Source organism: Coturnix japonica, chromosome Z, assembly GCF_054131305.1.
Source record: "Coturnix japonica strain WE chromosome Z, WE-NBRP24, whole genome shotgun sequence".
NCBI lineage: Eukaryota > Metazoa > Chordata > Aves > Galliformes > Phasianidae > Coturnix > Coturnix japonica.
Window position 1 is genome coordinate 16,474,444 of NC_140702.1, and position 22,611 is coordinate 16,497,054.

At 53.5% G+C, this 22,611-nt stretch overlaps 1 protein-coding gene and 2 long non-coding RNA genes across 5 annotated transcripts; all 3 read right to left on the reverse strand.

The window, feature by feature from the left end:
• Window positions 1–2,723: 2,723 nt before the first annotated feature.
• Window positions 2,724–6,524, reverse strand: LOC107306490 (uncharacterized). 2 transcript variants are annotated; one of them, XR_014939067.1, is made up of 3 exons: window positions 6,470–6,524; window positions 3,704–3,809; window positions 2,724–3,124 (listed from the first exon to the last, which is right to left on the reverse strand). It is a non-coding gene; the product is annotated as an uncharacterized LOC107306490 (long non-coding RNA). The 2 variants fall into 2 exon arrangements; XR_001552142.3 differs by having other exon boundaries at window positions 3,704–3,910.
• Window positions 6,525–8,838: 2,314 nt separating this feature from the next.
• On the reverse strand, window positions 8,839–9,691 carry LOC146753768 (uncharacterized). The gene is made up of 2 exons (XR_014939068.1): window positions 9,482–9,691; window positions 8,839–9,150 (listed from the first exon to the last, which is right to left on the reverse strand). It is a non-coding gene; the product is annotated as an uncharacterized LOC146753768 (long non-coding RNA).
• Window positions 9,692–12,335: 2,644 nt separating this feature from the next.
• Window positions 12,336–21,792, reverse strand: NR2F1 (nuclear receptor subfamily 2 group F member 1). Of its 2 annotated transcripts, none has more exons than XM_015849704.3 (3): window positions 20,953–21,792; window positions 17,785–18,312; window positions 12,336–13,600 (listed from the first exon to the last, which is right to left on the reverse strand). In XM_015849704.3, the coding sequence occupies exons 1-3, from the start codon at window positions 21,398–21,400 to the stop codon at window positions 13,320–13,322; spliced, it is 1,257 nt and encodes a 418-aa protein (XP_015705190.2). In that variant the 5' UTR covers window positions 21,401–21,792; the 3' UTR covers window positions 12,336–13,319. The 2 variants fall into 2 exon arrangements, with proteins under 2 accessions (XP_015705190.2, XP_015705191.2); XM_015849705.3 differs by lacking the exon at window positions 20,953–21,792 and adding an exon at window positions 19,135–19,287 and having other exon boundaries at window positions 12,591–13,600.
• Window positions 21,793–22,611: the final 819 nt, after the last annotated feature.

Below are 22,611 nucleotides of genomic sequence, written 5' to 3' on the forward strand. Positions count from 1 at the left end.
AACACAAAATTACGATGGAGCCCTGGAAGGGATCTGGGAGGTGCTCCCTTGTTCCCAGTGCTGAAGGCTGTACATGCCTATCGAGGGTGTTACCAGTTATGGTGGGGAAAAGCCCTCAGACACCCACAGAAAGCCCTGAAGGGACCAAAGGCCGCATTCACTCTGATGACACTTAAACTTTAAAAGCATCGTAATTGCTTTGATCGGATAATGACAGAGTGAAACTCCATACCACGCGCTCCTATTCCCACCTGCGGTGCAACTTCCCCATACCCTTGGTGACCACGGGCACAACCCGGTCCCTTTTGCGCGGACCCCACGCGCGGTGCCGCGAACACGCGTGGGTGCCGGCTCCCTCCCACCAGGGCACCGCGCGGCCTTTGCGCGGCCGCGGGCGCGGAGCTGCGGTCCCGCGGGGCGGAGCGCCACCTAGCCCCGGCCCCGGGAAGCGGCTCGGCGGCGCGGAGCGGGTGCGGAACCGAGCGCGGAGCCGAACGCCGAGCAAAGAGCGGAGAAAACGCAGAGGCCCCCGCATTTCCTCCACCACTCGGACGCCGCAGACGTCGGGGGAGGCTCGGGGGCAGCTCCGTTTATCATCCGAGGGGACCACTCAGTTCTTTGTCCTTCATTTGTTCTCCTGTTTATTAGGATAATCTATTTCTCCATCTTTCCTAATTAACTCCCCGATCGCATGCTCCTCTCTTCGCTCGTTTCAGCGAGGAGGAGATGCGCAGAGTGCACCTGAGCGGTGTTGACCGACCTTCGGGACTCTGCTGTGATGGGAAATAGAAATAAGTGCAGCAAAATGCAACAAGCTTGGTCCTGCTTATGCGTGAAGTATTCAGAATGCAGACGAATGGCCAAAGCTGTCTGTGATGAGCTGAACGTATTGCTGTGACTGTTACCTGACTGCAGATCCCGGGGTGGAACTTGGGGACCAAGATGCCCTTAGCTGCAAACAAACTAACACTGCGTCCAACTTTACCGTGTGTTGGGATCCTCCTTTCTAAGAGAGCAAAACAAAGGCAGAGCGGGTGAGATGTCCGCTGTGGTGTCCATCCCACCAAGGGTCACCTTTTATTTCTCTGAAACTTGAAGGGACCTCGTGGGATAATATATATATTATAAATAAATATATATATATATATTTTAAAAAATTAAAAGAAGAAGAAGAAAGAAAGAAAGAAAGAAAGAATGTTCCAGCTCCTCGTTTGCTTTATTTCTGGAAAAATAAAGCGAGCAGCACGCATACAGAGGGAAGGGGGCGGGGGACAGCGCGCTGCTGTGGTCACTGCGAATCCTCTGTCCGAGCCTTAGACCCAGTGCTTGGGAGAGAATGAGTAACACCAGTGAAAGCCAATGCACTCAAATACCTTTATTCTCAGTCCTTCTAAAATTTTACTCGATAACTTCAGATTTCTCAGTCAGACACAAGCATTCTCTAACAGAAAACCAAGTTGTTTTCTGCTCAGCAATATTGCTTTTGTTGTTCGGGGCATTTAATAACGTATTGATTCTCGTTGTGCCTACACCAGAGTGCTGTATCGTTACTTCGCGTCTCTTCAGCTCCGTTCTCCTTTCTTTCTTTCCTTTTTTCTTTCTCTCTTCCTTCCTTCCTTCCTTCCTTCCTTCCTTCCTTCCTTCCTTCCTTCCTTCCTTCCTTCCTTCCTTCCTTCCTTCCTTCCTTCCTTCCTTCCTTCCTTCCTTCCTTCCTTCCTTCCTTCCTTCCTTCCTTCCTTCCTTCCTTCCTTCCTTCCTTCCTTCCTTCCTTCCTTCCTTCCTTCCTTCCTTCCTTCCTTCCTTCCTTCCTTCCTTCCTTCCTTCCTTCCTTCCTTCCTTCCTTCCTTCCTTCCTTCCTTCCTTCCTTCCTTCCTTCCTTCCTTCCTTCCTTCCTTCCTTCCTTCCTTCCTTCTTTTTCTTTCTTTCTTTCTTTCTTTCTTTCTTTCTTTCTTTCTTTCTTTCTTTCTTTCTTTCTTTCTTTCTTTCTTTCTTTCTTTCTTTCTTTCTTTCTTTCTTTCTTTCTTTCTTTCTTTCTTTCTTTCTTTCTTTCTTTCTTTCTTTCTTCTTTCTTTCTTTCTGTTTCTCTCTCTCTCTCTCTCCTATTTTCCTTCTTTTCTTCCTCTCTTCCTTTTTCTCCCTTTCAGTTTTCCTTTCTCCCTTTCCTGTCCTCATATTTATTTTCTCTTTTCACATTCTTTTTCTCTCCTCCTTTCTCCCTTTCTTTTCTTCCTTTCTTTCTACTCTCCCTGTTATGTCACCCCTCCTTTCTCTCCTTCTCTCAGCACCAGAAGGATCGCACCTCATACAGCATACCAGGTGCACCCCATTTCCTCGCACCCCTCGCGGCCACCCCGCAGACAGGCAGTTCCCATTAAATCCCAGCCACAGGCAGAGCAGCGCGCTGCGTGCCGTGCCTCTGCCTCCTGATGCAGAAATGATGAAATTAGCGCTCGGATAATGCCAGCATTGAGCAGTTTCGGCGGGTTACTCTGCTTAACCCCGGCGCAAGGCAGCGGGAGCGGCTCGGCGGGGCCCCAAGGATTGGGGCAGGTCCCGCCCCGGCTGAGCGCCTCCCGGTCGGGTGCCCCCCCAGATGGTTGCCCCATGTCTGGGTGTCCCCCAGTGGGTGCCCGCCGGCCCGCGGGGATGCGGCCGGGACAGGGAGTGGGCTCCGCCGAGGTTTCCTTCACCGCGGACCATTCTCCGAGATAGGAACCCAGCTGTTTAATTTAACATTGATTTATTGCTTTTAAAAGTAAATTTACACACATGCCAACAGCACTGCGTTTTGTTTCCCCAGACCCAAAGATTTATTTTCTACTTAGCGCTTGTCTGACAAAACAATGTCCTTTAACTTTATTACACATCGATGAAGAGATCTGTCTTATTTTTTGTAGGATTTATCGCTCCGTCGCTTGTGCGGACTTGTGATGCAGCACAGCCAGGGTCGGGAGATGGGCACGGGGCACGGCGGTGGGGCGGGGACCGCCGCACCCTGCAGCACGCAGGTATGGGTGGGTTCTCCTTCATTATTTTTTTTAATGGCGTTGACTCTTCCTTCGTTTGCAGCAGTAAAGGGTCTCTGCTGTCTCCTGGCTTTTTGCAAAGAGTCTGTGACACGTATCTATAATTATCGAAGGGAAAAACAGTGTTACCCACACCTCTGAGCAGTGCTCTCCCCATCACAAAACCTGCGAGGTGGCTGCACTGAGGGATCACACCGCACTTTGAAGCAGCCTTTACGGTGCACTTTGTCTGCATTTTGGTTTCCTTTAGTTCTCTTTAAAAGGCCACTTTCTTCCTTTCACCAATACACCATCTTTGCGTCCTTCATTCCACATTCTCGATGAAAAAAAAAATAAAAATAAAAATAAAAATAAAAAAAGTACTAGTATCTGATCTGGGGGGAGGGAATAATACTACTAATAATAGCAATAACAACAATAACAATAATAGAAAATATGGGCTGGGTTTCCTAATGTTTCCCCCTTCCTCACCCCAAGTGCAAACCGCTTATTTCAAGGCACGTACCGCTGCCACCAACGAAAGCTCCTTCGGAAGGAGAACGAGCGGAGGGGCACTGCCGCTGTGCTGGGAAGGTGCAACGAGGGATGGACGCCGTGCGAGCAGAGCTCCCTATCCTCTCTCTTCCCTTCTTTTTTCTCTCCCCCATCCGCTCCCCCCCACCCCCACGCACACACACCTTTTTGTCTGTGTGCTCCCGGTTCGGTTTCACAAACTGATTTATCAGAGAGGAATCCAATAATCACTTCGGAGGTGTTTGGATGCGTTCAGATGAGGGCACGGCTCTGTTCCGGCAATAAGTGAAGATGTGACACGTTTTGTTATCTGTGTATATAGTGGAACACTTTTTTTTTTTTTCCCTTTCTTTTTTTCCTTTTCTTTTCCCCTGCAAATACAACAACCTTAAATAAAGACCCTGTCCTAAAGTGGGACCCTCCTCGCAGGCTCTGTTCGCTATGTTCACATATATCAAACTTCACGTCACTTCACATATTTTAATGATTTTACCAACCAAGACAGAACTGTGGGTTTGTGCTTTTTTTCTTTCCCAGAACTGCACATGGCAGTTCCCTGACAACCCTTTGCCCAGGCAGAGAGCACGAACCGCCCCTTCAAGGTACAGAATGGGAGGGCTGGGGGTCCGTGTATCTATGTGGGCAGCGATTCTATGGCCTTCGGGGAGGGAAAAAGAAAAAGAAAAAAAAAAGGGGGGGGGGAAAGGAAAAGAAAAAGAAGAGGGAGGGGGGAAGGGGGGGAGGGGGTGTGAAGGAAAAAGAAAAAAATAGAATAATAATAAAAAAAAAGAAATGCAAAAAGAAAATGAAAAGGAAAGAAGCTCCCTGTGACTCAGAGAGGATCTGACTGCTTGGGTCCCCCTACCCTTCCACACCCACGCAGAACGCACACACGGACACAGGGAATCCCGCCCAGGACACCCCCGTATGCAAAGTCCCCGCAGCTCAGGCCCGGGGCTGGGGGGTCTCCCCTGGGTCCCCCTCGGGATTGCCACATTGACCCTCCGTGCCCCGGCCCAAGGCGGGGGTGCAGCTGGGACCCACCCTATTCTCAGAGCCCCGCGGGGGTCCGCATCCCCCATATCGTGACAGTTCTCACTGGAAAAGGCAAGGGGGGGAGGAAGGCCCATTTGTGGGGGGAGGGGGAAGAAAGCGGGGGTCCCTTCGGCTGCCTGAGGGGCGGCAGTCCCGCAGGGTCCGACCTGTCACTGTGAGAATGGCTAAGGGTGGCGGTGGGCGCAGCTCAGCGGAGGGACGCGCGTGGGAGCGCCGCGGGATGTAGCGTAGGTGGGCTCCGCGTCCAGGACCGTGCCATTCCCTCTTGATGTGCAATTAAATTACAGCAAATTCCTCTTTAAATAACATCGTTGGGAATCCTTCTTTAAGATGCAGGGATGTCTGAGGTTAAGAAGCTTTCAAAACGTCAGTTCTAAATGGCTTATGCAATGAATAGCTACCTCCGGAGCCTAAAACCATTACCAATATGATATGCATATGGATGCCAGTTTATCTCCACATATTTCTCTTTAAACCGAGGGAAGCGTTCGTAAGGAGCCACGTGGAGCACTTTACTTTCGGGAAACAGATGTTAATTTTTCTAGGCACCGCTCTGCGGCCACGCACACGTGTAACGCTGGAGAGCACCCGGAGCGTCTCTCCTCTGAGCTTTGCGCCGTGGTTGAGGCGGATCATCCTCGGCACAGTCGAGATACGGTCACAGCAGAGAACCCAACCTCTGTGATTTCGGCAGCATGTATTTTATACATATGTATTTTAAGAGTTTCCACAAAAGAAAGAGCTCGCGCGGCACACGCACCTGCGCGGGACACCTGGGCCACGCTCTACGCGGAGGCGCAGGGCTCCGCGGTGGGACGCGGTCACCGTAACGAGCGCGGCGCTGCCGGGAGTGCCCCCGAAGCGCCTCCCTCCATGGCTGGGGCTCTGCGGGGATGGGGTTGTCCCTCTCCGCAGCGAAATCTCTCTCTCCGTGTGACTGGCGCTTTGGATGCGTGGGAGTGCGGTGAGTGGGCATCGTAATTAAACGTATGCAGTATTCATCGCTGGGTGATGTTTGCCATCACCGCGCTCAATGGAGGTTTAACAAACAGAATATTATTTATCAAACACGTAGAATAAATACGGCCATGAATTATTGATCCGCGCACACATGTAGCGACACGGGCGGCAGTGCCATTAGCGGGGCGGGGGGGGCGCATGTCCTATGCGAATGGCTTTGAAATTAAATGCTTCAAATGGGAAAAAAAAAAAGATGGGTTACCGGAGGGACCCATGCCGGCACGGACCATAATGGCAACAAAACACTACGGAGCGGAGCCGAGGCCCTGGGGATGGGGTCTCCTGGTCCGAACTATCTGCTCGGTAATATCTGTGGGTACTTCTGCCGGCCGCTTCGCGCACCGCGGGGCAGAACGGCGCCGGCTGGGGACTCCTCGGGCTCGGCCCCACCGCTGACAGCGGCTCCCGGTCGAAGGGAGGGGGAGGAAGAGGAGGAAAGGGGGGGAAGGAGGGGGTGGGGAGGTGGGGGAGGCCCCTCTCCTCGCCCCGCGCTCTGACGACTATAGGGTGTGCGGCCGCTGACGTCACTGCGCATCGGCCCTGCAGCGAGCGTGACCCAGGCAGAGCTCATCTGTTTCTCATCACTTGAGAAGTTTCTCTCTCCCTCCCTCCTCCCCTTTCCCTCGGATTTTATTTTATTTTCCCCACGTACATTTCCGCGTGGGCACCGCCGTTCCCTCTCGTCTGTCCCCGTCCCTATCCCATCCCCGTCCCGCGAGGGTTACAGTTCCCGAACCCCCCATCCCGTCCCACGCACCCCGCCGCCCCCTCGCCATTGTTCGCCCCTCGCTGCAAACTTTGGCTGCCGGCTGAGCCCGGCGCACCCCGTCCTACGTTATGCGAAGGTCACTTACCCTTTCCCCGAAGCTGGGCTCTGCTCCTCCATCTCTCCTCCTCACGCCACGATCTGACGTCGTCTCCCCACGCACCCGGAGCTGCGCAGGGGCACGTCCTTGGCAAACCCACTGCTTGCGAAGGCCCTGAGCGGCTCGCGCGGCAATAAAACTTTCTCCTTTTTTTTCCCCTTATTTTCCCTTTCTTATATATTTTTGCCTTCCTCCAGGCTGCACTCCCCTCTCGCCATACCATGGGAACTGTGTTCCCTTCCCGGGAGCCATGCGTGGGGTTTTTGTTTTTTGGTTTTTGTGGTCTTTTTTTTGTTTTGTTTTGTTTTGTTTTTTTAGGGGGGGAGGAGGGGGGGGTTGGAAATGCGCTCCGGCGCGGTGATTTGCGCGCAGGGAGCGGCGCCCCGTATACAGCGGCTTTGAGTGAAGTGCAGATTGAGACATATCGGGTTCCCTATAAAAGGATCATTTCTTGTGGGAGGTTGGACACGAAGTTTGGACTCGTGACTCGCATTCCTGAGAGACATGCATATTTTAAAACAACAAAGCGGGCTCGGAAGAAGGCTTAGAGGAGGGAAGAGGGAGGGGAAAAAAGAAAAAAAGAAAAAAAAAAAAGAAAAAAAAAACTTGGAAAGAAGTTACTAAGTGACAAACATCTGTCAACACGGGCCAATTTGTGCGACTCCCTGAAAGAAAAAGTACCTGAGCGGAGTTATTTATCGCTCCACGGAGCCGCAGCGCTGTGCCGGGAGTTGCGCGGCTCTCTGGCCCCTGAAGCACCGCTCAGAGCGGCGGTGCGGCTGCAGCCCGGAGGTTTAAAGAGCTCTTCGGCCTTCGGAGCCGAGTCCCAACCCCTTCTCTTCTGTCTCTTTGTGCAGAGCGGGTGCAGACCTTCAGAAGAGATCTGATCCCCCAAGATAGCCCGAGGGAGGAAAAAAAGACCGGAGTAGAACGAAAGCGGGGATCTGCCTGTCCTTGCATGGAGTCATGCGTGGGCCCCGTCCCGTAGCGCGCATAGCGGCTGAGTAACGGTGAAACAAAACACCAAAAAAAGAGGGACTGATGGCCCCCTGGGGAGCCTAGGGACGGCGGGGAGGGAGCGATGGCCGTCGGCAGGGCCCCAGGCGCCTCTGCGCTTTCCTGGGTTGAAGCAACATGCTGTGACCCGAACAGACGTGGACGTTTGCGTGGGGATCGACTGCGGACCCGAAGCCGGTGCCGGGGCTTCCGGGGTTCGGGGTAGTGAGACGTCGTGGGCAGCTCCGAGCCCTGCGGGCAGAGGGGGTCTTCTGAGCCCAGGACAATGGGACGGCTCCCGGCCCGCAGCACGCAGCACCTTCCCGCAGCCCGCCTGCCTCGCTTCCCAACCCATCCTTCCTTCCTTTTATTTCTTATTTTTGTAGCAACTGGCGAGATGTCGTGGCCTGTGGTTGTGGGTTTGATCCATGACTTCAAGCAGGACGGAGGGCTCTGAGGAGGAGATGTACGTGCGCTGCTATACGGCCATCGCTGACAGTGGTCTCTTGTTGGCCAGAGCGCCCAGATGGAGACACTGCTCACATTATCTCGACTTTTCAAAACTGGGGGTAAAGGGAAGGAGGGGAGATACAGTTTCCCACTGCCCCTTTTGTTAATTGTTTTCTTTCCTCGCAATTACATCTGAAGCCCGGCCTGGCCCGTTGCTCGTAGCGTCTTTGTATTTCTGGTGGGAACCACGTGGGGTGGCAGAAAAGACCCCGAAGTCCCTCCTCGCTCCCTCTCCCACCCGGCTCCGAGTCCGCCCCCTCCACTCCGCGGCCCCCGCAGAGCCGGGACCACCGAGGCCGGGCTGAGGCCGGGCAGGGTCCCCGCAGTGGTTTCGGCCCTTCCCACTGCACTCTCCTTGCATCTATCTCCTGGTGAAGTCCGACCAAAATGGAAAAGGGGAAAAAGCCGTTCTGCTGCAACCAGGCCTGCGGGGAGAGGGAGAAATGGGGACAGGGAGCAGCTCGGTCAAAGCTCTCTGGGTTTTGCGGCTTGAAGCCTTTCCCCGGCTCTGTGCGCCGATGGGAGGGGAGGGGGGTGTAGGTACCGAAAAATTCAGGGGACCGTTTAAGGCCGGAGCTTGCGATGAATGGGGAAGGGGCGAGGGGGTGGGGGGAAAGTTGGAAAATGGATTCGCTGACAAGGAAGGATAATAAATGAGAGGCGCTTTCAGATAGATATCTCAGACGTGAAATTGCACCCAGCTGGTTGTGTAAGCAAACAAATAGTTTCATGTTAGAGACTCTCGACTTGTGGCTTGATGAATAGAACACGACAGAGGTAAATGGCTCTTTAACTCATTTAGGAATAAAACTCTTTGGCTTCGCGAGCAAAGGACCTGGTGACGCCATGGATCCTGAGTAAGCACTTTAACAAGAGTTTTATTAGTTTCCAATTGCACTCTCACATCTCCCCCCTCTCTCACCTCCTCCCTTCCTCTTCCCCCCTCCCCCCCTTTTTTGCCCATTTTCCTCTCTCTCTTCTCTCCACTCTCCTGGAGAACGCCTCTCCAGGAGGGATCCCCACGTCACAGCGCGGGGGAACCAGCAGATTCGCTCGTGGCCGTACTCTGTGCCCTGTGGCATTTTCCTGCTTGTGGTTCCTGCTGGATTCCCGTATCGCCGCAGAACGACCATCCTCGGCAGCCCCGACACAATGGGGAAAACCTTAGGGGTGAGGGCAAGTTGTTTGTAAAAAAAAATCATATCAATACCAGTGACAGTGGGACCAGTTGTAGGAGGGGGCTTGAGAAATGTATTAACACGTTTAGTGGGGGGTCACGGCTTTCTAAGGTGGAAAGAAACTGGAAGGGAAGTGGGGAAAGGTAGCGGGCACTCACCACTACCTCAATAAGGCGTGGAGGGGACGGGATGGAGGTCTGGGAATGAAAGAGAAAGAAAGGAAGAAAGAAAGAAAAAAGAACAACAACAACCAAAAACAACCCACCCGAAAACAAAAATTTCACTCACAATAAAGGCAAATCAAACCCTCACCCACCTCAAAGCTGATAATTTGAGACCTAAAAATGAGCGCTTAGAGTAGCCAAGGCGCTCCACGAAGCCGGAGGAAGCATTCCGGCAGTGCCTGTGGCAGCTGCGCACACACACGGGAGGGACACAGCCTGGGGAGGTCTGCGGTCACAACTGAAGGGACGGTCCGCCCGCCGGCCGTGAGTCCGTCCTGGCCGCAAACAGGGGCCGCCTCCCCCCTGCGGTCGCAGGGATCCGCTTTTCTCGGGTGTTGTGCAGAAGGGACGGCTGACTGCTATACGCCGCGGGTAATTTGAGTGAGAAAACGGAACAGTAATAATAATTTTTTTTTAAAAAAGGAAGAAAATAAAATCCGGAGAGCACTGTCCGTCTGCTTAAAAGGAGCTTCTCCATCCAGCCAGCCAGGCGTGTTCCACTTGCGTGACATGAAAAGCAATGGTGGATTCCACTTTATCTGTTGTTATCACTTCTGCTGTCCCTCAGAGTGACCCTGAGGCATGGCTCAGCAGGCCCCTCCTCGCCCCGGGCACCTGGAACCCCCTCGCTGACACCTCTATCGCTGCCAGAGGCAGAGGCCCCGATCCCCAAACCTGAAGTGGGCGTAGGGCCCCGGGGCAGCGGCCCTGACCCCTGTGGGAGCGGGAGTGGTGTCTCGGAGCCTCCTGAACCTCAGGTGGAGGAGGCAAGAGGGAGCATCGCACTCCCCACACCCCCTCCTCTCCACTTATACGCTGCCCGACAGCAGCCCTGCCCTAAGCACGGCCGGGGAGAGCAGGGCTGACCCCGCGCCCCCTGCCCCCGCTGGGCTCGACCCTCCATTTAGGGGTATTTCCAAATATTTGTTTGATGGAGGACAGAGGACTCTTTGGGCAGGGGGCGGACAGCTGAGTGGGTAAGGGCACTTTGCGGGCTGCTGCACTCGGGGCTGGAGTGGGCTCTGTCCCCCACTGACCCCCGCTTTGCTCTCTGTCGGCGGAGGGGGCGATGAGGGGCGCGGAGAGACCGTGCATCCCCGAGAGACAGCAGGACATGAGAGCATTTGGTTTCAAACCAAGGAGTGGGCTTCAGAGCAGCGTACTGTAGGTCACAGGCGAGTCAGCGGGAACTGGTGGATGGAACCCGGCCCCTCTACACAACCACGTTTATTTTCCTTTTATCTTTTTCTTATTCTTTCTTTTTTTCTTCTTTTTCTTTTCTTTCCCTAGCAGAACACACCCGGTGCTGCTGCCGCGCGGTATTTTCAGCCGCACACCCGAGGGCTGCAACGGGGCGGAAGGGAGAGCCGCAGAGCAGAGAGGAGAGGGCAGTTCACACCTCGGCACACAGCACCGTCTTGTCAGCAAAGTTTAATGAGGGGTCTGAACACTTTTGGACACATACATGGAAATGTGCTCATCCCGCACACCTCTTTCACACCTGCACGTTTCTTGGCAATCCGTAGGTCATTATAATTATCCATAAATATGAAAATTAATTGAAAAATACTCTTCTGACCTACGAAAAAAGTTTATCTGTTTTCATCAGTGGGATAACACTGTAATGAATATATTTACATCTCATTGGAAGCCACTGAAAGCTGCCTTTCTCTTCCACTATCCCTATTCGTTGGTGTTTTTATTTTATTTTTAATTATAACATTTAATGATTTTTGAGTTTTTGTTGTCGTGTCTTGTGGCTTTGTGTGTGTGTGAGTGTGTGCGCGCTTTTAGCTCCTCTGCTTCACCCCCCCGCTGTTGGTCCCCCCGGCGTTCTCCCTCACCCACCCACCCCAGCACTCGGCCGGGGGGCTCCCTCTGCACCCCCCAGGTCTGGCCCACCCCCCGGACCCTCACCTGGGCGGGGGACAGAGAGGTATCCCCGTGCCGCATCCCCGCCCGCAGCCCCCGCTATCCCCGAGCGGCGCCCGTGGGCCGCCCCCGCGCAGCGTCTGCCCGCAGTGCTGGTACCCGGCTGTGAGCGTGGAGCTGCGCTCGCCTCGGATCTGCTGCGCCTGGAATATTAAAAGCCCCAAGCGGGTTGGATTGAAGGATCTTGTTAATGCAAAAAGAGAGAGAGAGAGAGGGCAGAGGGAGAGAAGGAGAGGATGGAGGACAGCAAATTAAAAGAACACCACCCGTGACTCTACGAACCTGCCTCATCCGGGCTCGTTGGGGGCACGGGGGGTGCCTGCGCGCGGGGGCAGTGCTATTTTTAAAGATCCGGCTTTATTAATACGTTAAGAAAGAGCTCCCCTGGCAGTGTGTGTTCTTACAGCTCTGTCTCGGATCCCATAAAACATTAATGCGATGGAAGCTGTTACAGGGACTGAGCAGCACTGCAAAGCCTTCACCTCCACAGAAGCTCCATTAAGGAAATGATCTTTAATTTTTCCTTGGCACAGAAAGATAATAACAAAAATAAAAGCACGCTCAGGATACGTGCGGGGTGCGGAGACAGGGCAGGTGTCTGCCGTGGGCACAGCGCTTGGTCCCCGCTCAAGGCCGGGGCAGTGCGGCCACCCTCTGAGTCTTTGGGGAGAAGAGAGAGAATGGGGAAAAAACATAAAGAAAAAGGGACATAAAAGCAGCAATATAAAAAAAATAATAACTAAAAAAAAGACGAAAAGGGACCGCGTCTGTGAGAGAGGCTCAGCAGCCGCGGCCTCTCCGCCTCGTCCTGCAGTCCCGCAGGAGGCAGCACGGTGTTGCGCCCTGGCCGGGCCGTCCCGCACCAGACACGTGCGTGGGCCTCGGTTCTCCCTTTGTAGGACTGGTACAGGAGATAAAGGTCCAGGCAGCTTTAGTGGTTTTGGTTATTATTATTATTATTGTTCTCTCTTTTTGGTGAACTGTTGGCACGTTTCAAGCAACGAGACTCGTGGGTTGTGGGGTGATAAGTTGTTGTTGTTGGTTTTTTTTTCTCTTTTTTCTTTTTTTTTTTTTTTGCTAAATTCTTTTATTTTTGTTTAAATTCTCACTTCAATTTTAATTCTTGAAGAACAGCTTCGACAACATATATCGCACTCATTATAAGAAGCAAAGGGTTATATCAAAAATTATTAGTATAGAATCACAGGAAACCTGGTTTGGAACCAGAAAAAAATACAAAACAGATATAGATACATAGACACAGGACAATTTTTGTTTTTATAATTATTTGGAAAATGTTATTTTCCCCTAATTCTTGTTTCTTTTTTTTTTCTTTTTCTTTTTTTTTTTTCCTTTATGCGCATACGATGTCTTAAGTTTTACAAAAAAATGAAAATAAAGACTAATATTTTACAAAATGAGTAACAATGCTCGTGGTAAGTGTTTGCGCGTGGAATTGTTTGTCGGTTTGTTCACTCGTTGGTTTGTTGCTCATTCTACACAAGGTTCAGTTCGGCTTCAACGCGATTTGTTTTGTTTGTAACTGTACAGCATATATCAACAACAGTCCACAATAAATCCTGGAAGCTCCAGTATCCCCTTCAGGTGTGATTAATATCCCCTCAATACTCATATTTTTATTTTATTTTTTTTTGTATTTTTTTAATTTTTTTTGCCTTTTTGTATTTTATTATTATTATCTTTTTTTTTTTTCCTCCTCTCCGAAAGAAAAAAAAAAAACGGAAAAAAAAATATATAAAAAAAAAATAATAATAATAACCGGAACCCAACCAAACCGAAGACCAACCGCAACACCACGACCCGCACGGACGCGAGGTCCGTCCCTCTCCCCACCGCGGCCACACCTCTGCTCCCACTCGCGCCGTTCTTTTGTTCAGTGTCCGCCTCTCGGGCCCCCCCCGCGCCCCGACCGCCCCTCGGTGCGCGCGCCCCCGCCTCCGCCGCCGCGCAGCGTCCCCGCCGGGCTGCGGCCGGGCTCTAGGAGCACTGGATGGACATGTAAGGCCAGTTGAAGCTGCTCCCCGACAGTAGCATATCCCTGATGAGGGTCTCGATGGGGGTTTTACCTACCAAGCGGACGAAGAAGAGCTGCTCGATAACGGAGGAGGAAACGGTGCGCAGGGAGGGCAGCCTCAGCAGCAGCTTGCCGAAGCGGCTGGGCTGGTTGGGGTACTGGCTCCGCACGTACTCCTCCAGCGCGCACTGCGATTTCTCCTGCAGGCTCTCGATGTGCGCCGCATCCGACAGCCCGCAGGCGTCTGCCCGGGCCGCAACGCGCCCGCGGAAGGGCGGCGGGGGTGTGCGGAAGGGAGAGGAGGAGAGGGGAGGAGGAAGGGAAGCGGTTAGTGCCGGCGGATGGACCGCAAGGCTGCGCGCAGCCCCCCCAACACAGTGCATTCCCCCCCCTCCCGCATAGTAAACACCGCACCCGCGGATGTATGAGGGGCCGCGACCTGTCGTCCCCCTTCCCCCGCACCCCACAGTGTGTGACAGACCTCCCCCATCTCGGAGCCCCTTCCGAGCTCATCCCCGGTAAATAGCGGCGGCGAGAGAGGGGCCTACGGGAGCGAAAATTATAAGGGGGGGTAGGGGAGGGGGGGGAAACAGAGCGCTGCTGCCGCGCGCAGACACACACACACGCGCACACGGAGCGAGTTTGCAGACATGGCTGCGCATCAGCCGCAAGGGAAGGCCGCGGCCGGGGGATGCTGCGCTGAGCCTCCCGCCCCGCCCCGGGCACCGCGCCCCGCGCCCGGCCCGCGGGGACCCGCGGAGCTCCGGTACACAAAGCCGGGCGGGACCTGACCCCGCGCAACCCGCGGTCACAGCCCCGCATATGCCCCGCGCTGCAGCCCGGCTCGCACAGAACCCAGCGCAGCGGCAGGGGTGCCGCTGCAGAAGGGGAGTGCCTCCGACATCCACATTGTTTTGCCGATTAATAATAAATATACGTATATGGGGTGAAAAAAAAAAAGGAAAAGAAAAAGCCCGACAACACATCAGGATCAGAGGGAGGCAGTCAGCTGGCAGCGCGGTTTAGCGCAGATCAAAGGCAGACTTTGCTAATATATAGATCCGTATATGAATTAATGCATGTTAATGGCCCCCAAAAGGACGTTACAAAATTGTGAATGTGGAATTATGACCCTGGAAAGACACAACAAATTATTCAAAGCCGGGGGAAAAGAAAAGGGGGAAAAAGAAAAAAAAAAAAAGAAAAGAAAGAAAGAAAGATAGAAAAGGGAAAAAATAATCTGCAGCAATGGGATATTTGAAGTTTGTGCCTGCCCGTATCAAGAAGTGGCCTCTCACGGATTTCTGAACACCTTCATCTACAATGCTGTGGCCTCGAGCGAAAATACAAATAAAACACGCCATAATTCAGGAACTTCTGAAGAGAGAACCTTTGACCCACGCCGCGGACCTGGTGTCCCTCAGATGTACAATTATCTGAGCCAGGCTGCGCTGCTAATCCATACTGTACCTTTAATGCAGTGATATTTTCCCACATCTAAAGCACCAGGTTGCAGAATATATATATATCAAACGCTTGGGCCTGTTCTTGTTTGCAACATATATCAAAACCACAGGCCTGTTCATATGTTGATTGCCACAAATCACACTCCATATTTACATATATCTTGCTATTTTACATGCATTATCTGCCCATTATGCACTAGGATCCTATTCAACTTCCAAACAATGTGATATGAAAGGGTCTCACTGACACCCTAGCAGGGCTCTCTCTTTATGGCCCATATGTCATACCCTTAAGGTTAGTAAAATATTTATCAGGTCCACCTATACCACAGGTCAGCAGCGCTAGGGATGGGGACAGTGCTGCTGCAGGGTGCAGCCAGGGCTGGGTTTGAGCTTCACCTCTAAACCCATGTAGGGTGTGCTCGTGCCAAGGGCACCCGTGGAGCTGTGGTTATTTCAAATGTTCTGGTGGATGCATCTGTTGGGGTTGTATATCGCATCCTTCAAGGTGGCAGTGGGGAGGCTTAATTCTCCCTTTAGGAAAGGATTAAAAATAATAATAATTAAGAGGTGTGTAGCTCGCTGAGCCCAGAGAGGTGCAGTCTATGGGAGAAACAAAACAGCCCACGTTTACCAGAGGTGAATTATTACCCCGTCACAGAAAGTGGGCTAATGTGGAAATTCTGAGTGCCTCACTTTCTCATACGGCAGAGTGTCAATACAGGAAAGCTCTATATTTCTTCCTGCAGTCTATGGAAAAGAAATTATGTAAATAAATAACCATTACTGCTCAGCACACTCCTGCCTTCCCCTTTGTAGTGGTGGGAATGTATTTCATGTTACGCCTTCAGAAGAGTTTAGTGCTCAGGAAATATAGATGTAATCAGCTGGCATCTAACTAGAAATCAAAGTTCTTATTGCGCTGCAAATAGATTTATTGGATTTGTGTTATTTACCCTGGTCCCTTCCTGGAAATGCTTATTTATGGGGAGGAAAAGAAGGTGCAGGAATTAATAACTGGGAATAAGGAAAAGGGGAAATAAATAAATAACAAATAAAGAAAAGCAGCAGGTCAAGACCCAGCTGTTGGACGGTGTCCAGAATTTTACGCATTAAATATACTATCCAGAGCCCAAATGTGAAAACCACAATGGGAGGAACCCATGCCAGCTTTAAATGCTAAGTCCTCAGGACTTAGGACAATATGCCTAAAAATGTCTTTTCCATCAGACAAAGTTTGTTTAAAAGTTGGATGACTTTGAGCAAGGCTTCCCATGAATTCCCCTCTGGCTAAGCAATCAAAACAAGTTTAGTGAAAAGTAGAAATGTGCGGATGGGGGTAAGGGGTGGATTACTCCTGACAGCTGTATTTTCATTTTCTGAGGTGCCCCGTGTGATTCTGCTCCAAAATAATATTATTCTCTCTCCAACCCCCATTCATGCTCTGCTCCATCGAGGGAAGGGGCTTCTCTCCTCGAAAACATTTAATTATTACATTTGTTTTTAATATATGTAAATAAGGGGCTCATCTGAAGCCTCTGGCTGCCTCTCCAGCCAAGGTCGGACATCTGAGGAAGGCAGGGGGGCTGGGGGTGGGGAGAGAGAGAGAGAAATAACAATAATAATAACAATAATAAAATCAAAAGCAGAGCCCAAACCAAGCCAAAAGAAAGAAAAATCCCCCCAAATCCCCACGTGGGGCAGTTTCCTTCCCTGAGCCTTTTTGAAGGGGGTGTGGGGCAACCCCTCTCTGCAGGGCGAAACCCCTCCTAGTGGGGTCCTGGAGAAGGGATGGTCTCTCCCTGCTCAGCCCCACTTATTGATGAGACCCAGAAATGGATGGGGTGGAGAGCACAGGGCTGCAGTGAGCAGCACCCGCCTGATAAATGCAGCCAGATCTCTTTGTCACTTCTGAAAAACATGTTTCCATCAGGAAGACTTATTAAGATAAAATGCATTAAAACGAGGTGCTGGCTATTCAACACATCTTCCATTTGTTTTAAGATCTGCACTTGATCCTCTGCAAAGAAACATTCCCTCCGATGCAGAGTGCCTGCATTTGCACGGGAAGGAGAAGGGGGCAGTCACAGTACACGGCTCTGACCACCCTGCATACAAATTAGGTGCTCCTGTCTAAATAAATTATCCAATGTTCAAATCGATATTAATACTGCATTTGCTACATTACAATATTGTGCAAATTTAGGAGTCATTTTAATACAATGTAAATACTATTTTTCATGCATGGGAGGCAACAGATATTGATGGATTATAAACTGCATACTGTTAAACCAGGCCTCTGAACGATTTGCCATCTTTGTTCAAGAACGCTTTTAATTTTGCCTCGGCCCTGGTTTTAAGTCAGATTTATTGGGACTCATTGGGTATTGCTGGGTGGGGAGACAAGGTTAAGCACAACAACAGTAGCACCACAACCGAACCCGCGACAGCGACCTGGCCAGAAAGGAAAGGGGACAGGGAGAAGAGAAAAAGGAAAACAAACAAGTGGGGAAAGTGTCAATTAGCCCCATCGTGGCGATAATTAGAATAATAATTAAAAAATGACATTGCAAGGCCCCTTATCTCGCCTTGCTCCTATTTCTGACATTTCCCTCGCATCATTCGCCTTTGATGTTTATAAATTTCCCCCTCGCAGGTTATAATAATAGAAGATGTATTATATTCTTATAGGCTACAACCAGAGCACTTCAAAGGCGTTGTTAATGCACTTTCCTGCCAGTTAATTCGAACCATCTATCACCGGGAAAAATTGTTAACATGCGTGCACGCGTGTTTCCACCGCCTCCACTTAATTTGACTGATATATACGTGTGTTTATATCCATGCGTGTGAGTGTTTATGGGGACATAGTGGGGCAGGCCGCGCCGCTCCCACCCCGCGCGCATGGGAACTGCCACCCCCCACGTCCCCTCCTCCCCCCCCCGGTGCTCCCAGCGCTCACCTGAGGTGAAGAGGACGATGGCTTTGAGGCAGCTGTACTCGGCCGAGTCGACGTGCAGTGCCTTCAGCTTCTCCACCTGCTCCTGGAAGATGCGGATGTGGTCCATGAAGGCGACGACGCGATCGGCCGACATGGGGGAGGCGTGGAGGCCGGCGGCGGCCAGCAGCGGGGCCACGTGCAGCGGCATGGAGCACTGAGCTGCGTTCAGCACGAAGAGCTCGCTCCAGGTGAGCCGCAGCAGGGCCACCTGGTCGGTGATTTGCAGGTCTGGGAAGAAGGGGATGTTGCGGGCCCACTCGACGGCGCTGAAGAGCAGGCGGGCGGCCAGCTCGCAGATGTTCTCGATGCCCATGATGTTGTTGGGCTGCATGCACTGGCTGCCGTAGCGGGAAGTGGGATAGGGCTCGGCCCGCAGCAGCAGGGAGATGTATCCCGAGAGATAGCAGTGCCCGTTCAGGGGGTCCCCGTTGGTCAGGGCGTACTGGCCGGGGTTGGGCTGGGTGGGTGGCATTCTTCCTCGCTGAACCGCTGACAAAAACAAGGAGAGAAGGAGAGGAAATGTGCATCCTGGAGGCTTGCGGGCATTGCCAGCCGGACGGAGACAATGCCGGGCTTCTCCCCGCCGCAGCACACCCGGGCACGGAGCCGGAGCCGAGAGGGTCTGGGCAGCAGCATCGCCCCCTCGGCCCGGCCCGGCCCGGCACCCCCAGCACAGAAGCGGCAGCCAAGCGCCCCCCCGCCCCCGGCACAGACAGGCTTCAAACATAAGCGCAGATTGAAAAAATAAAAGAAAAAAAAAAAAAAAAAGAAAGAAAGAAAAAAAAAAAGAAGAAGCAGAAAGCTGGAAATAAAGAAACGAGGAAAAAAAAAAAAAAGAGCCAAGGCAAACAAGGCAAACCCGCTCCCCCCACCGCGGCCCCCTCCCCTCCCGCGACAAAAGGCAGCCCCGCACGTAAAAATAAAATCAAAGAAATCCTCCGGGCGGTGAGAAAGTGGGGTTAAAAATCACAGCCAGCTGTTAAGCACAGCCCGGCTCGCTGCGGATCCCGGCCGATCGCCCTGCTGCTGGCACCGAGATTTACAAGTCAACCGCTGTGCTGCTTGTTCAGAAAAAAAATAATAATAATCATCATCATAAAAATAAACGCGTCAGTATTCTTCAGTAACACCACCTCGTTCCCCCGGAGCGGAGCGGGTCGCAGTCTCCGCTCCCACCTCTAACTTTATTGCCCAGCTGTCCAGAGTGCACCCCCTCCCCCGCCCTACAAAGTTCTCCCTGCTGAAAGGAAGAGAAAGATTAAATATTATCGAGGAAAAGGTGGGAAAAGAGACAAAAAGGTCCGCACTTACAATAGCCAAACATTCGTGGAAAAAAAAGGGGACGGTGTAATTAATATCTTTGGTGCGCTGTCGCCACTGCAAAAGCCTGCAGTAAGCGTTGCACAGTGAATGCACAAGCTTGCAACTGCAAAAACACCGGATTCATTAACCATCTCCGCACAGAGCGTGAGCGTGCCGCCAGTCCCGAGCGCTGACCAAAGTTTTTTTTTTTTTTTTTTTTTTTTTTTTTAAAGCGTGTGTGTGTGTTTCCCTCCAGCAGTGCCACACCGCGTTTCCAACAGCATGCCATGTAAACAAAGGTAACTTTGGGAGAGACGCGGCCGCTTTGGGCTGGTCCCCGCTCCGACACCCGCACGGCGCACCGTCCCCCGTCCCGGCACTGCACACTCCCACAACTTTTGCCTTTATTCCCACGCGTCCCGCGGGCCGCACCTTTTCTCCTCTGCCCCCGGCCCACCTCTGCCTTATGGCTCTGCCTTATATTTGGCTCTGATTTTTCAATCCACTATGAGCACAATTCCAAGTTTTGGGGTGCCCCCTCTCCCCCCCTCCCCCTTTATCTTTTTCCCCCTGACCAACAGCCTCTGGAGGTACCAACGAGGCCATCACACTTCAGGTCTGGAGCGGCTCTCTTGCCTTTCTTGTGGCAACACAAAATACAGTGTTACAGCCCATGAAGGCTGCAGCAGTCAACGGGACGCAGCGGTTGGCTGCTGAGGCTCTCAGACACCTTTGGCTCAATTTTAGGCAGTAAGCGGCCAAACAGGGGAACCGGGGAAAAAGGAGGGCAGGGACCTTCCTGCGAGGGAACGCGGGGAGAGCTGAAAAGCAGAAGGGGAAGAGAAGGAGCCGAGGAACGCTTGGAGGGCGCGGAGCCTGCTGCCAGCCGCGAGTTCTGCTAGGAGAAGGATCGGTAAATAGGTTATAAATCGCGATTTGTATGCAGGCTTTAAGGAGAGGGTGGAGTTTGATGAAGAAATAAAGCGAGCAGCGTGCTAAAAAAAAAAAATAAAAATGACAGTAGCACAGGAACCCGGCTCGCTCCCAAACTTTCCTTTGAACAACGCGTGGAGTGAAAACAAGGCCAAACCTCGCGGAGCAGCACGCTCCGAGCACCGGCAGAGGGGAGACAGTGCCACATATCCCCCCTGTTCACCCCTCGTTCGCTCCCCTTTACTCTTTCCTTGCCTACTTACACGTCCTTCATCTTTCTTTCAGGAAAAAAGCCTGGGAATGGAGCTACCGAGAAGTGTTCGGGTTTAAAGAGAAACGGTGGGGCGGGAGGTGGGGGGGAAAGGAAGCTGAATGGGAGCACATCTCGTACAGAGGGATGCATCTCCCCCCACCCCACCCCCGGGCTCATGCCAACAATAGACAAAACCACATCCACCACCGCAGGCGCACACACGCACACGCGAAGGGGCACCGCACGATAAACGTGTAGCGAGCACCGTGGTGATAAATCCCGGGCACAATGAGCGGGGCCGGGGAGAGAGCGGCGGGGCCGGGGAAGGGGGTGGGGAGCAGCGGGAGGAGGGCAGGAGGCACGAACCGAAAAGCAAAAGAAAACATCGCCAACCACCATCCGCAGCAACAACAAAACCTGGCGCGGGGCTGCCAGATGGAGTGCAGGCAGAGGGAGAGATTGACATGTGCATGTAAATACGGAGGGACCCGGATCGCCGTCGCGAGCCGCGCATCTTGGGGCGCACACACCCCGCGCACCCCTGAGCGCATCATCCGCCCCCCGCTCGCACACCCGCACCCGCGCTCCTGCCACGGCCACGGGGAGGGAGAGCGATAGCATAGTAGGGAAGAAATATTCACCTTCCCGCCTCATGCCCACTTTGAGGCACTTCTTGAGGCGGCAGTACTGGCACTGGTTGCGGTGGTGCTGGTCGATGGGACAGTTCCTGTTGGCACGGCATGTGTAAGTTAAGTTCCTACGGACGCTCCTCTTGAAGAAACTTTTGCAGCCTTCGCAGGTGAACTGGCCGTAGTGCTTGCCGCTGGACTTGTCCCCGCACACCACGCACTCGATGTGCTGCTGGCTCTGCCCCGAGCCCTGCTGCCCCGGGCCCTTGTCCCCGGCCGTGCCCGGCGTGGAAGGGGGTCCTGGCTGGCTGGGGGTCTGCGGGGTGTGCGGGGCTGCCGAGCCCCCCTGCTGCTGGGGCGGCTGCTCCCGGGCCGGCTGCGCTGCGGGGTTGGGGCCGCTCGGGGTGCCCCCGGCCACGTCTTCCTGCGGATCTCGCCAGCTGCTAACTACCATTGCCATATCTCGGGCCCAAAAAAGTGCTGGGGAGCGGCGCGTCTCGCTGCGGGCTGCCGGGGAGAGAGGCGGGGGGCGGGGGGGAGGCGGGCGGCCGGGCGCCGGGGGCGAGCGGGGAGCGAGGGGACCGTGCCTGCCGCCTGCCTCCGCCTCGGCTGCCGCCGCCGCCGCTGCCCTGCTGCCGCCGGCTGGAGCCGCTCCTGCCGTTTTCTTTATTTTATTTATTTTTCGCCGCGATCCCCCCTCCTCTCGCTCGCGCTCTCGCTATTTTTTTTTTTTTTTTTTTAGGGAGGGGGAGGGGGCGTCGGAGGATTTTCTCCCTCTTTTCCCCCTCCTCTCTCTCTCTCTCTCTCTCCTCTCCGCTCCCTGCTCTCCCCCCCCGCCTAGAAGCCCCCCGTCTCTCCGCTTCCCCTCTCGGCTCCCTCTCTCGCTCTCTCGCCTCTTCTGCTCTCCCTCCCCCCCCCCCCCCCGCCACTTCAAGTTGCAAAATCAGAAGCAGCGAACAGGGCCGTCGGGAGAGGCATCCAGGAGAGGCACACGCCGGACACGCACACGCAGGCAGACACGCGCGCACACGCCCGGCACACGGCTCCCCACTCGCGCACACGCACACGCACGGGCACAGGCACAGGCACACGCGGTCCGGGCGCTACGGGCGCGGAGGATGCGCAGGCATAGAGGAAGCCGGGGCGCCGCCGCGGAGCTGGATCCGGAGAAGCAGAAGCAGGAAGAAGAGGAGGAGGAGGAGGTCGCCGCTCGCCGCCGCCGGGGCCCGGCCGCCGCCGCGGTGCTGCCGCCGCTGCCGCTGCCGCCGCTGCGGGCTCTCGGGGCGCCGGGCCGGGGAGCGGGAGGTGGAGGCGGAGAGCGAAGCGATCAGGGCACGGAGGTGTCCGGGGGCCAGGTCCAGGGCAGGGCGCCGTCAGCCATTCAGCGCGGCGAAGCTGGGGAGCGCGGCGGGGGCGGGCGGGGAGCTGAGGCAGTTTGATCTCGTGTCGGCGGCGGCGGAGGAGGGTGCCGGGCGCTGCTCTTTCTCTCGAGCTCGGCGCTCGCGCTCTCTGTGTCTCTCCTCGCTCTCGCTCTCTCTCTTTCTCTCTCTCTCTCTCTCTCTCTCTTTTTTTTTTTTTTTTGAAAAAAAAAAAAAGAAAAAAAATACAAAAAAAAAAAAATCGGATGTGACTAAATTCGCAGAGGAGACGAATTCACGGCGAAGTGTAAAA

Bases quoted from the DNA above. Each gene is read 5' to 3' on its own strand.
- NR2F1 (XM_015849704.3), bottom strand. From the start codon at position 21,400: ATGGCAATGGTAGTTAGCAGCTGGCGAGATCCGCAGGAAGACGTGGCC. The intron at 18,313-20,952 runs GTGAATATTTCT...TGTTTTTGTCAG, and splicing joins AGTGGGCATGAGGCGGGAAG to CGGTTCAGCGAGGAAGAATG. The intron at 13,601-17,784 runs GTGAGCGCTGGG...CGGCCCGGGCAG, and splicing joins CATCGTCCTCTTCACCTCAG to ACGCCTGCGGGCTGTCGGAT.